The sequence below is a fragment of the Aedes aegypti genome, chromosome 3 (assembly GCF_002204515.2).
Source record: "Aedes aegypti strain LVP_AGWG chromosome 3, AaegL5.0 Primary Assembly, whole genome shotgun sequence".
Taxonomy (NCBI): Eukaryota; Metazoa; Arthropoda; class Insecta; order Diptera; family Culicidae; genus Aedes; species Aedes aegypti.
Window position 1 is genome coordinate 402,572,378 of NC_035109.1, and position 12,963 is coordinate 402,585,340.

The window sequence follows — 12,963 nt, forward strand, 5'->3', positions numbered from 1 at the left end:
ATGACTTCAAAAAATCTATGTGAGATAAGATCAAAACTCACCAGGACGTTGATGCAGCTAGAAAATTTCGATTATAATTATACAGGGCGTACATTAGACTGATGCAAATTTTGAAGTTTTTGCTCCCCTATGCTTAAACAATGTCAATTATGATGAAAATGATCCTCCCAAAATTTGAAGTGATTCGGAAGAAATTTGGTTGTGCACACGCTATTTGAAGTTTATATGGAAATTACTATGGGAAAGGCAAACCTTTTGTGTTCAGTCCCCTAACTGCTCGTCATAATAATCAATGCAAAAGTGAACACTTTCATCTCATGTGAAAAGTTCCCAGCTACAATTTTGCCGAAGACCACATTTCGATGGGACGTAAGGATAATTTGTTATTATTGGTATTAAAGTTTAAATCATGCTGAGATGATCATTCAATTACTTTCAGAGCAACACTGCTTTTTTGCTGTAGAACATAGTAGCCTGGATTACTTTGATCTATTCTTCCCGCCAGGAGCACCACTGTTGCCTGCCGAACAGTTGGTGATGCATGCTGCATGCTAACCAACTTTATGACGATGAATAACAATTTATCCTGAGGTCCGATCAAAAAGTGGTCTTCGGCAAAGTTGTAGCTGGGAGGATTTCATATTAGAAGAATTTGTTCACTTTTCCATAAAATATTATGAAGGAGAGATAGAGAGCTGAACACAAAAGATTGGCGTTTTCCATAGTAATCTCCATATAAACTTCAAATGGCGTGTGCACAGTCAAATTTCTTCCGAATCACGTCAAACTTTGGGAGGATGCTATTTACTATAATTAAAATCGTTTAAGCATAGGGGAGCAAACATTTCAAAATTTGCATCACTCTAGCGTACATGTTAATGCCATCGCAATGATCTAGATAAGATAAGCTAATTAAAGGCCCCTGAAACAGCAGAGGAAATTTTGGATAGAGTCCTACAGGACGTCAAAATGCTCTTGCTTTCGCAAAAATTTCTACGTGAAATCAAAATTCATCAGGGCGAAGATACTGCAAGGAAATTTGGATGGAAGTCATACAGGGCATTAACATGCTCATGATCTCGCAAAAATCAATGTTCGATAAGATCAAAATTCACCAGGGCGTTGATATAACTAGGACATTTTAATGGAAATCATACAGAGAGTTAACATGTTCTACGTAAGATTAACAAAAATCTACGTAAGATGAGGTTAAATCATTCCAGGGCGCTGAAACAGCAGGGAAATTTCGATTAATGTCTTCCAGAGCATTTACATGCTCATGATTTTCCAAGATCCACATGCGATAAGGTTAAAATTCACCAAGGCGTAAGCGTACACAGCAAGAAAATTTAGATGCTCATGATTTCGTTAAGACCTACGTGAGTTAAGATTACATCGTTCCAGGGCGATAAGGTTTATCACTCCAGGGCGTTGTTACAGCTAGGAAATTTCGGTTAATGTCAAACAATTCGTTAATTTATTTATGATCTCGCAAGGTTCTACGTGAGACAAGAGCAAACTACTCCAGGACGCTGATACAGTTAGGAAATTTGAATTGATTTCCTAGTGACCTCGTAAAAATTTACGTAGGATAAGCCCAAAATTCACCAGGGCGTTGGTAAAATTTGATTGATTTGTTACAGGGTATTAACATATTCATGACCTTGCAAAAATACACGTGATATAAGGGCGCTACTACAGGACGCCGATGCAGCTAGAAAATTTCGTATAATAGTCTACTGGACTTTAAAGTTCTCATGACGTCGCGAAAATCTACTTAAACTAAAGTCAAAATTTACCAGGGCGTTGACACAGCGAGAAAATTTATGTTGGTTTCCTATAGGGCGTTAACATTCATGACCTCGCAGAGATTTATGTGAGATAAGGTCAAAATGCTACAGGGTGCTAATACAGTTAAGAAATTTTGATTGATGTTCTACAGGGCGTTTATACGCTTATGACTTCGCAAAGATCTACGTCAGATAAGTTCAAATTACACTAGGGCGTTGATACAGCTAAAAATTTCAGTTGATGTCATGAAGGGCGTTAAGCAGCAAATATGTCAAAACTTTTATTTTTTTATGAATTTGAGCGAAATTTGTAAAAAAAGTCTGAGAAAGCTTCTTAGTCGTCGACTAAGCGCGACTAAGCAGGACGACAGGGCTGATTCACTTTAATCAATAAAAATGTTCGGCCTCTTCATGATTTTTATTTCGAACACAACCACACTATCGCTTCATATTCCGGACACTTTGATTCGAAATCCGGACAGCTCTTGAAATACATAATCAGAATAGTTGAATCATTAATTAAACACACTAAGCCGTTAGAAAGACGTCAAAACTTGTTGAACATTGTAACTTCTCATGGGTTGCTATGTAAAATGTTTATAAAAATCATCTTTAAAATTGAGAACTTTTTGACGGCGCATTTTGAAACATTTCGAGTGAAATCTTTCCCATACAAAGTAGAGTGTTCGGAATTTGAAGCTGTCTGGGATTCGAATCAAAACGGAATCAAAGATGCAATAAAAATAAGAAGAATAAAAATTCAGTACAACCCGTAAAATGTATTGTTTTTCAACATCATATTTGGAAGAAGTTTTTTGATGGCTAACTTGCAGACTAAGTAAAACTCAAATTGCTCTTGTGAATATTGCAAATGCATTGAAATGGCAATGAAATACTATTCCTAGAGTAAAAACATTCAGTGCTGTACCCATTTACAGAATTTGAGGTATTTCCAGATCGTGTCCGGTAATGGAAGCCACCTTTTATGATTGGTCAATTTGGTACTAAAATACATAACCAAAATACAATGTCCAAACTCAAATTTATATTTTCAAATTTATGTTTGTACGCTACAAAAATGATAAAATTTATCATATATGCGCACCAAGACCACATAAAATCAAAAGTATTTAAATAATGAATATAGCGGCTTAGGTGTCCGGTACTAGGGGATCTTCCCCTACAGTACCAACATTGCTCCCAACTGCGTAAATGTCACATTTGATATTTTTGATGATTTCTAGTTGATGCCGTGAAACCTTATCAAATCATAAATACTGTTGACCATCTCAATAAAATTTGTGACATTTTTCCCATACAGGCAAAAATACATAGTTGGTGCTCAATTTACTCAATACATACTTTTGTCGAATGTTACAAATATGCGTTTATGGACAGTACAATTACCCGTTACATATTTTAATGACCTAATATTTTATATATGGCATTTTTATTTCCCTTCTATGGGGGTACGATGGGCTTTAACACAATCTGAAATATTTCAGCAAAAATATGGAGGTTTTATGTACAATATTGAAGTGATGTATTCGTACCTAATGCGGACCAGTTTCAGTTCGTTGTCATCCGTTATTCGTGGTGAAAATGAGTCAATTTGCGTTTATCCATAGGTTAATGAGAAATAAACGAATTGTTTTACCTACAGGAATATTTCAAGACAAACTTCGAGAGCTATCCAACAATCAGCTTGGACATACGAGTTTCTGACCTATTCTCTGGATACTACAACGGTATCAACTTTTTTTTACTTTGGTTTTTGGTGAAGAGTTAATATTTGTTCGATTACTTGAATATTTATTAGCTTTTTTGCGATAAATAAAATTGAAACCTTAAGATTTTGAATTGTGCTATTTGGATAATTATTTCAAAATATATCCCCCACCCTTATATTGATAATTTCGATTTTTAACACATAATAAAAGGCATTGCCCTTTGCCCCCTCTGCCTACGCCCATGCGTGCATGACATCAAACATCATCATCAATTTTAATGTAAACGTGGTGAAACATGACGATAACAATTTTTTGACAAATTAAAAATAGGCTGACAAAATCGGGTCAAAAAGCTGACAAAATCAGGGGCAGACAAAATCGGGGGCTGACAAAATCGGGTCAGTACTGTAGTAAACAGACTTCTACATTTTTTTGTTTCACATTTCCTCAGAAAGTTTCATCTGAAAAAGTTGCAGATCTAGCTAAAACCTACAACTTTGCTGAAGGTAGCACGCCATTTACTTTAAAATCTTGTGAGTTACATGCGAATTTCGAGATAATTAAGTGTATTTTTTAAGTGAATTTTCAAAATTTACAAAAATTATATTCACACGGTTTTTGCAACTAAAGTTGCCTATTGTATGGCCTTCCGAATGCCTCTGAAAGAAAAATTTTATCGAACCAACACCGTGAGTTATGGGCATCAAAAGATTTCAGTTTTTCACTTATGTTTGCTTATTGCTTCAAAACTACCAGAATTAAAAACTTGCGATGTTCATTACTTCGTTTGCAACTCTTCTGAAGATCACATTCACGTAAAACTAAAAATTAAAAAGTTAGCCCAAAATAACTGATTTCTCGGGTCCACCCTAAGTTGAACTTTCAAAATCAATTTACTTAGCTCAAATGAAAAGTTAGATCAAAAGGGTTTTCGACAAAGTTGTTCAAATAACATGTTCTAAAAATTTGCAGAAGAGCGAAGCCACAAAAAAGTTTTAGACAAAATTAAAACTCAAATCCAAATTTTCAACTTTTTTCTTTGAATATGAAAAACTCAAATACGAATAATTTCTCTGAAGACACCGAACGTCTAAAATCGACGAGAACAGGGAAAACACTTTTTTCCTGCTGACGATTCGGACCATTGTACACTTTTGTTTCTGTTTCCTTGAAGCACTCTTTATAAATGTTGTCATTTAAAAGTTATATATAAATTAATTTGAAAACTCTGAAAGTTTGAGATCCCAGTAATAAAATTGCATGCAAATTGCGTCCAACGCAATTGAGCCTTAAATAAATGAGGTATTCAAAAAAAAAAGTTAAGCCAGCTAGTGAATTACTATGAAACAAAACGTTCTAGACCCAAATCTCTTCCGATGCTACACGCGCTGCTGCACGATTATTCCTTAAATTCGAAAGAGACGTGCACGAGTAATTTTTCTACACTGCACCCTGTCAGTGCTGATTCACAATGTGCTTTTGGCTTCGTGGTATCGAGTTCTCTCATTTTCACTCTTTGCGTCTCGTACACGCGTCAAAAATTCTACTTGAATTTATTTATCATAGACCGTCAAAACTCCTAAACACATTGAGTATAATTTAATACCACCTTATGTTTCTTATTGTACTAATTAAATGAAGATCCACAACTATAAATTTTTGCAGAATACTTATTAAGCTTGTCCGCCTTTAAAGCATACCTTGATGAAATTTTTCTAGAGTGAATTTTTTGTGCTGGTACGAAAGAGATTGAAAGAGTAGAGATTATACTTCGCTTTGTCTCGTACAAAAATAAATTGTCTCCTGCACCGTGCTTTGAGTTTATTAGAAAAGGATGGGAGACGTAACAATAATTTTGGAGAGGCACGCATGGTTTTGCACAGCAATTAGTTTTCAGACATTCCCTGCTCTTGCATTTACCGCAATGATGAACTAGCGAACTATAATGAAGGAAAAACATACAATTCCTCCCGAATCCATATTCTACCGAAAGTAAAAACAAAAAAGTTTGAACGAAAAAACAAATTTTTGGTTCCAGCTAAAACTTTCAGAATCAATTTACTAAGCAGCTCAAATAAAGAGTGAGACCAATAGTGTCTTAAGAAACATTTTAATAAAATCCTCATATTACCATAAACAAAAATAATCTATTCAAAATTTAGAGCTTATAAATAATCACCCGAATCAACTTTTCTCTAGGAATTTGCAAATTTTTGTTACGAACAACTTCTCTGATGACATCTTATATCTTAAACAACAGGAAAAGATAATTTTTTTCCTCTTGGATTGTTGATTTGGACCATAAAAAATGGTAAACCGTGTAGGTAAAAATCTGCCGATTTGAAATCTTTTGCCTTATGTTGTTAACTCAAATAATCAAATTAACTCTTCACCACGAGATGTTACAGTTAAGTAATTATCAAGTTCTAAGTAATTCCAGCCTGAGGAATTTTGCTGTTGTAAGGTTTTGCTGTTTACATGTACACGACGAAACACGTGTCAAATGTTTACAACTCATTCAGAAATCAATAACTAATTACTGAGGCGTCCGATTTGAAAACGGTCTTCGGCAAAGTTGTAGCTGATTATCGTATCTCATAGTATCAACATAGTTCTAATCCCCAAGAGCACATGGACAAACACTATGACCGATGGATTGAATTGCTAGCTTTTCCCATAGTAATTCCCATATAAACTTTAAAGGGCTTGTGCAGTCTCAGTTTTCATCCAAATTAGCTCAGATTTTGGGAGCACACTCAGAACTTGATCTAGAATCGAATGAGTGGTGGGGAGCAGCAGTACACATTGCAACTCAAACTGCGAAATGAACCATATGCTTCGGTGGGCATCGAAACTATTCGTTAGATGGGCGCTTCAACCTACGAGCTGCGAGCCCCTTGAAAGACCCCGACGCTCGGAAGTGAACAGAACTCGATTACCCCAAATAACATGGTATCATCATTTTAAAGTCTATACTTCCTTCGGATGTATGAGAAATACATTTGACACTTACATCGTCGTGTATACGTAGACAGCGAAAGAGATGTTGATTTTAATATTTTATTAAATTGTTGTGTAGAGTTGTGTATGTAACGCTTATGTTAGTGGGCGACTACGAAACGTGGTAGTTTTTCTTCAGAAAGTCTTAAGCCAAAGATTGAAGGCATCCGCAATATTTAATGAACCAAGTGTTTTATTGAAGATCTCGCTAGTTTAGCCTACATTTTTTCTAAACATCTGAACATTTTTTTCTGAAATGCTACGAAGCATCTGTGAAAGCGTCAAAGGACATCAGTGCTCCGAGGAGCACGATGGGCAACCCGGTTCTATAAAACATTCTTTCCAACCACATATTTTTTAGATAGTTGTGAAACTAAACAGCGTCATCAACTAAAACGGATTGATGATGTCAATAAGAGAAAAATCAAAGCCCTTCACGTCCCATTCGATTCAATCATTTTAAAACCTTCTTCTGTCATTTGCCTGGCTACTCATTCAATTGATTGACGATGCCGGGGGTTCCAGAAATCAATGTATGATCCTAATAAACCTTCCATTATGGATCGATTTGAAAAATATTTCCCCACCAATAGACGTCTTCGCCATGGAAGGAATGCACCATCGCGTTCTCTTTCGCGCGCGCTCCCGTTTCAGCAATAGGAAATAAAGCACCGCACTTAGGCAACTGTTTAGCGTAAATTAAGCGTTAATGGAGAATGTCAAATTAATTGACTCAGAAATTGAAAGAAATCATTCCGTCGCGGTTGCAGGCACTGCGTGCCTGTTTACTCTTTTGTTGGATGCTCATCATCATCGCTCGTCTTATATATTTACTCAGCATGATTCAGCAGCGTTTGCATGATACAATAAAAAAAACGTCTTCAGCTAATTTACACTCAATAATCTCATGTAGAGTTCATTAGTGTAGCTTAGGTATTGCAGAATTCGTTCTCATATGATTTTGAAGCACGATTAAAGCAAGCGAAGGAAAATATGCCGTCTGTATCGGTTCATTATCGGTAATGCTTCGAAAGTTGTAACAAGTTTGATAAATAACAGCAGCAAACGAGGGCCCCAGTCAGATGATGAAATCTGATTTTCTCGCCTTTGTACAAGGGGGTAGGTGTTTTATTTCACTGTGTAGCTCATTATTGGGACAGTGAGTAAAATCTGTTACAATGAGTACATACTGCATTTCCTTAAATATAACAAATTGTATTCAAAATAATAATAAGTAGTAAAAGCCGACAAAATTTCATGCAAGATGCTCAAGTTATCATTATCACTGATGATTCTTAAACTTTCTGATTATAAAAATATGGACCAAATACTAATCCCTATCTATAAAAAAAAATCACCTGGTTCAAACATAATGTGCCCTGCATGGGTTTATGAACCCTTATTTAAACTAAGACATCTCAAAGCATCATTACGATAGGCACAAACAAGACCCCAATAAATTTATATGATATTTGGTGAGAATTGCCCACAGTTGTTTCTCATAATGTTCTAAACATTTGTTTTGAATTGAGTCATAAGTCTCGAAAATATATCATTAGATCTTTTGCCCTACTACTACTTCACATAGTTACTCTAAAAAATTACATTAAACGGTGCCTTCGTATAACTTTCCAAAAACTATATCAAACTTATTCCTAAAAGATACATTTGATTGTAGGGTTAAAAACTTTTTAAGTTTTATCAAACATAAAACAGAGAAACAGACTTGGTTCAATTAATTACGCAAAACCAATACGAAAATGAAATGCATCAAAATTTCAAAAATGTGCTGTAAACACTCGTAAAGGCATTTAACCACACACGCCCATGTTTTTCTTGGTTCGATCACACGTATAAAGCGCTTGTATCATCTACTTATATTGCTCTAAATTAGCTGTAATTGCCTCAAGTGTGTGTTCCCATCTTCCATCCCCAACAACCCCCCAACCAGTCCAGCAGATAATTGTGTGTATTGGTGTTTTTGTACATGAGTAAACTTGTTGCTACTTAAAATCGGAATAAAAACGAAACCTTATCGCTTACTTGGAGAGTCTTCCAACTCGTTGTTGGCGGAATGGTTATCGTCGTCCTCCTCGTCATCATCGTCCTCATCCCTTTGCGAATGTTGAATCGATCCCGCAGGACTCATCTTTCGCGGTGGGGGCGTCAGACTTCGATGACGTTTAGACGACATCGATGAGCCCGACGAGTGGGGGGAAATCTTCTGCTCCACGTCGTCCAGGGTGAGGGAGATTACTCCCGGCGTCGGGACGCTACTGTTGGTGCTGCTGGTGGACGTAGCGGACGGTTTGTGCTGTAGACCCTGTTGCTCTTTCGCTAGGTGATGATGATGGTCCACTCCGAGATGGGTCGAGGGCGACGATAAAGATGAAGCGCCTGCCAGAGACGAATGCGTCGAGTTGTGACTGCTGGATGGCACGGGATGCGGCACTGGATGTTGCTGCTGCTGGAGCAGATCTCTCGCATGATGGAGCAACGGTTGGGGCGAAATGGATGGATTGAAGTGCAGCGATGCGGGATGATTTTTTTGTACTGATAGGGGCGGAGTGGGAGGTGCTTGCGACTTGGTAACCGTGATTTCACCGTTTGACGTTGTAATCCTGTTGATAGATGGAAAGCAAAAGTCAATGAAAGATTGTGATGATATTATTCTGTTGAATTGAGATTTCGTTTATGATAAATTATACTCGAGCTGTTTAGTGGAATACCGTGATGCATCAATAGGGGAAGGGGTGGTAAAATGAACACCTTGAGGATATCATCTCGTTTCTGATAGAAAAACGAGGAATATGTATAGTTTTATCGCACAAGATCAAAAATAGGGATGTTAGCTAAGGCAGCAACATGAATTCAGACCAAAATAGCTAAATTTTTACATATTTCTATCGCTAGCAAAAAACAATGGAAATGTTCATTTTTCTATGCACTAGGTGGGTAAATTGAACAGCTGTTGGTGGTAAAATAAACATCATGCAGAAAACGTGAGCAAAACGAATATTTTTAAAAATTCTTGCTGCATGCTCGAAAATATATCTATAAATGATTGTAACCCATTCAAAACGAAATTTAAAAGTTTCAGATTTGACATCACATCACAAGGATATTCCTATCACTGAAAAACCTCAAGACCTCCGAGCCAAAAGTTACGTCAGCTCCAATTTTCATACGTGGTTTTCTAAAATCTTAGCTTTCGTTGATATTTTTACTTCAATTGACCTCCGTATCAATCCGAACACTCGGATTTATGCTCTAAATCGTCCGTGCGTGATAAAAATTCATAGAAATTTGTTTATTCTCGGTAAAAGGCACGGTGTTCATTTTACCACCACTTCCCCTACCCGGACGCTTAAGCAATTGCTAATGTTCAAACTCAATTTTGAATAAGTTTTCTTGGAGTCAAATTGAAGTCCAATTGTCATATAGACAAATATACATTATATCTATATAATGATAAATTTCACGTTGAAAATCACAATTATAGTTTGTAATTCACTAATGCAATGAGGTAAGTCTTGTTCTTAAATCCGGACACCAGAAGTAAGCTTTGTATTTAAATCCGGACACTTTCGAATCAAAATCCGGACAGCAACTTTGTAACGTGGATAATTCGTGGAAAGTTCATGAAGGCATAGCTTTAAACGATAAATACCTCAGTTATACGGGTTTCAAGCATTAACTTACACTACTGAATACAAAATAAACATAATTTGGTTTTGATAGCCTCAGGTGGAGCTGAAAATATGCGATTCACGGCTGTGGGTTTAAGCTGCTTCATTGATAATTTAAATAAATCACTTTAAGGCAACAAAAGGGTATCTGTTCACTTATAACACTTTTCACAATGGGGACGGACCTGGTGTAGTGGTTAGAACACAGGCCTCTCACGCCGAGGACCTGGGATCGAATCCCATCCCCGAGATAGTCACTAAAAAATTCAGTGACGACTTCCTTCGGAAGGGAAGTAAAGCCGTTGGTCCCGAGATGAACTGGCCCAGGGCTAAAAATCTCGTTAATAAAGATAGAAAAAAAAACACTTTTCACAATAATGTTGTAGCGGTACTGCATTAATTTTCTTCAAATCCAAGCCCAAACAAGCAAAAAATATGGATTTAAAATGATGTCCGGATTTGAAGCCACTTGCCTGTGATCCCGGACAGACTTTGTTCACAGCTTTAAATATAAATTAACACTTTATTTTAAGTCCGCTTGGTAACAAAATGCTAAGATAATTGTTGGTTTTCACTTTTATGTTGAAACGATATCCAAAATATATAATTTCAGCACTATTTTGATCACCAAACATTGTGATGCGTTCGTGACAGTTTTATTAATTGAACAAGCACTGGCAAAGGAATGACGTCGTACTGGGGGTTTATTTTTGTTTTTATTTTTATTAATTATCTGGCAATGGTAACTAGATTACAAATGATAGGGAAACCAAACATATTAAGATTAAATTTTACTTCTATTCGATTAATATTATCAGAGTGTCCGGATATTGGTGCCGTCCGGATTTTGATTCACCACGGTACCCTTTTTATAGGTGAAACGAATTTAGTACTATAGGCCTTTTCATGTGACAGATCCGTATATGCATTTGTTTACATCGGTGGAGGACCGGTGCTAACACGGGCCTGTCATTTTCATAGAAGAATTGTCATAGTGCTTCCTGATCAGCTGATTTGTGACGTCATGTGAATAGGCCTATACCATTAATTCCACTAGAGTTTGTATCTTTTGACATACGCGTATTTCGAACTCAACTCTAAAGCCGTCTTCAGTGACGAGTACCGTGGTGAATTAGCATTGGTTGGGGGCCCCCTTGGTTGCGCCACTGGTGTCATACTAAAGATTCTCTCTTATATTTCATAAACAAAAAATTAAAAGGAGTTGTACAGGATTCTTAACTATTTCTCCGAATATTTTTTGGCAGATCTAACTGGATTTTTGTTTTCACAGTAAATTTAATATTCCTATAGAATTCCTAGCGGAACTGTGCCGAAAATAATCAGAAAAAATGAGATTTTTTCAGAATTGTTTACCATTATTGTTTCCACTAGGATTTCATACTAACGTTCCTTTAAAAATGCAACAGAGAGTTATGCAAATGTTTTCGAGGGATTTCTTTTATCTTGAAATACAGTCAACTTTCCATAACTCGACAATAAAGGGGCCATCGAGTTAGCGAGGTATCGAGTTGCAGAACACAAAACCAGTGACCCTGCGATCCAAGGGACCATCGAGGTTAGCCATGAAACCCCATAAATGGAAAAAAGTTCAAATACCATTTGGAATTCTTGATGGATTACCTTCGTTGTAGCTCGAATAGAATCGTCTGGATGTAGAGGTTTCCGAGGATCATTGGATTTTTTGAAAATGTTCACTGGATTAGAGTTATTATGGTGGGTCACTGGATCAAGTCGGGTAAAAATGATCCCAACTTCCTTTTCAGTATACTTTTACCAAATTAATAAGTGTGAATCTGACTCCAACTCGAGTTGTTTTCAAAGTTTAACTTCGTACGTCATGTGAGAACTAAATTGGACACAGCTTTGGCCTTGGCTATTTATTCGGATATTTATGGGACCTCCTTAGAATCAACAGAAGATAGGTGAAAGTTATTTTGCTTCTAAACTGTCGAAATTTGGGTGTAAATCTTGATCATTTTCCAAAAACTAACTCATACTTGGTCGTTGGAGATCATATGAAGGATATTTGCCACTTAGATGAAAGGTCCAGTGATTTAGTTCTGACCCTGTTTTTTTTTAAATGGGAAAATGTTGAGCTTAAGGAATAATTTCAAATATTTATCTTTTTCTAGGTGGCCAATACACTTAAAATGATCTGCTTTGTCAAAATTATAATATTCAATACCCAAATTTTCCAGTTAGGAACAAAAAAAAACCTACCTATTCTATGGAAAACCTATAAATGATCAAAAAATACGCAAAGCATAAATAAAGTTCTAATAAAGTTATGTCGTCCATAGTCGAAACTAGAAATAATATGGAGTCAGATTTATATAAATTAGTTGGGTAAAAGTTGATTGGTAAAAAAGTTGGGGTCTTTTTACTCGACTTGACTCAGTGACCCACCGGAATAACTCCGTATCGATTATTATTTCTCAAAATGCCTATGAGCCACGAATAACTCAACATCCAGACGATTCCATTCGAACTAAAACGAAGGCAATCCGTCAAGAATTGCCAAAATGGTATCAATCTATATTTTTCTCCATTTGCTGGGAGGACAGGGGTTAACTTTGGATCTCTAACTCGATACCGAGATATGAAATATCGAGTAAGGGAGAGTTTATCTTGCACTTAAAAATTTAACTGAAAAATGTTGCATTTCATTCTTAAACACCTTTAAAAATTCCTCCAAATTATAAAAATGGTTCTGGATTTTTTCCTAATGTTAAT

At 36.3% G+C, this 12,963-nt stretch overlaps 1 protein-coding gene across 4 annotated transcripts in view; it reads right to left on the reverse strand.

Annotated features, from left to right (window-relative positions):
* LOC5564119 (POU domain, class 6, transcription factor 2) overlaps positions 1-12,963 on the reverse strand; it is a 458,131-nt gene that overhangs the window by 9,867 nt on the left and 435,301 nt on the right. For all 4 annotated transcript variants that reach the window (XM_021855444.1, XM_021855443.1, XM_021855442.1 and 1 more), the window contains exon 6: positions 8,564-9,141. In XM_021855444.1, the coding sequence (XP_021711136.1) occupies positions 8,564-9,141 (578 nt within the window). The remainder of the gene's footprint in view (positions 1-8,563; positions 9,142-12,963) is intronic.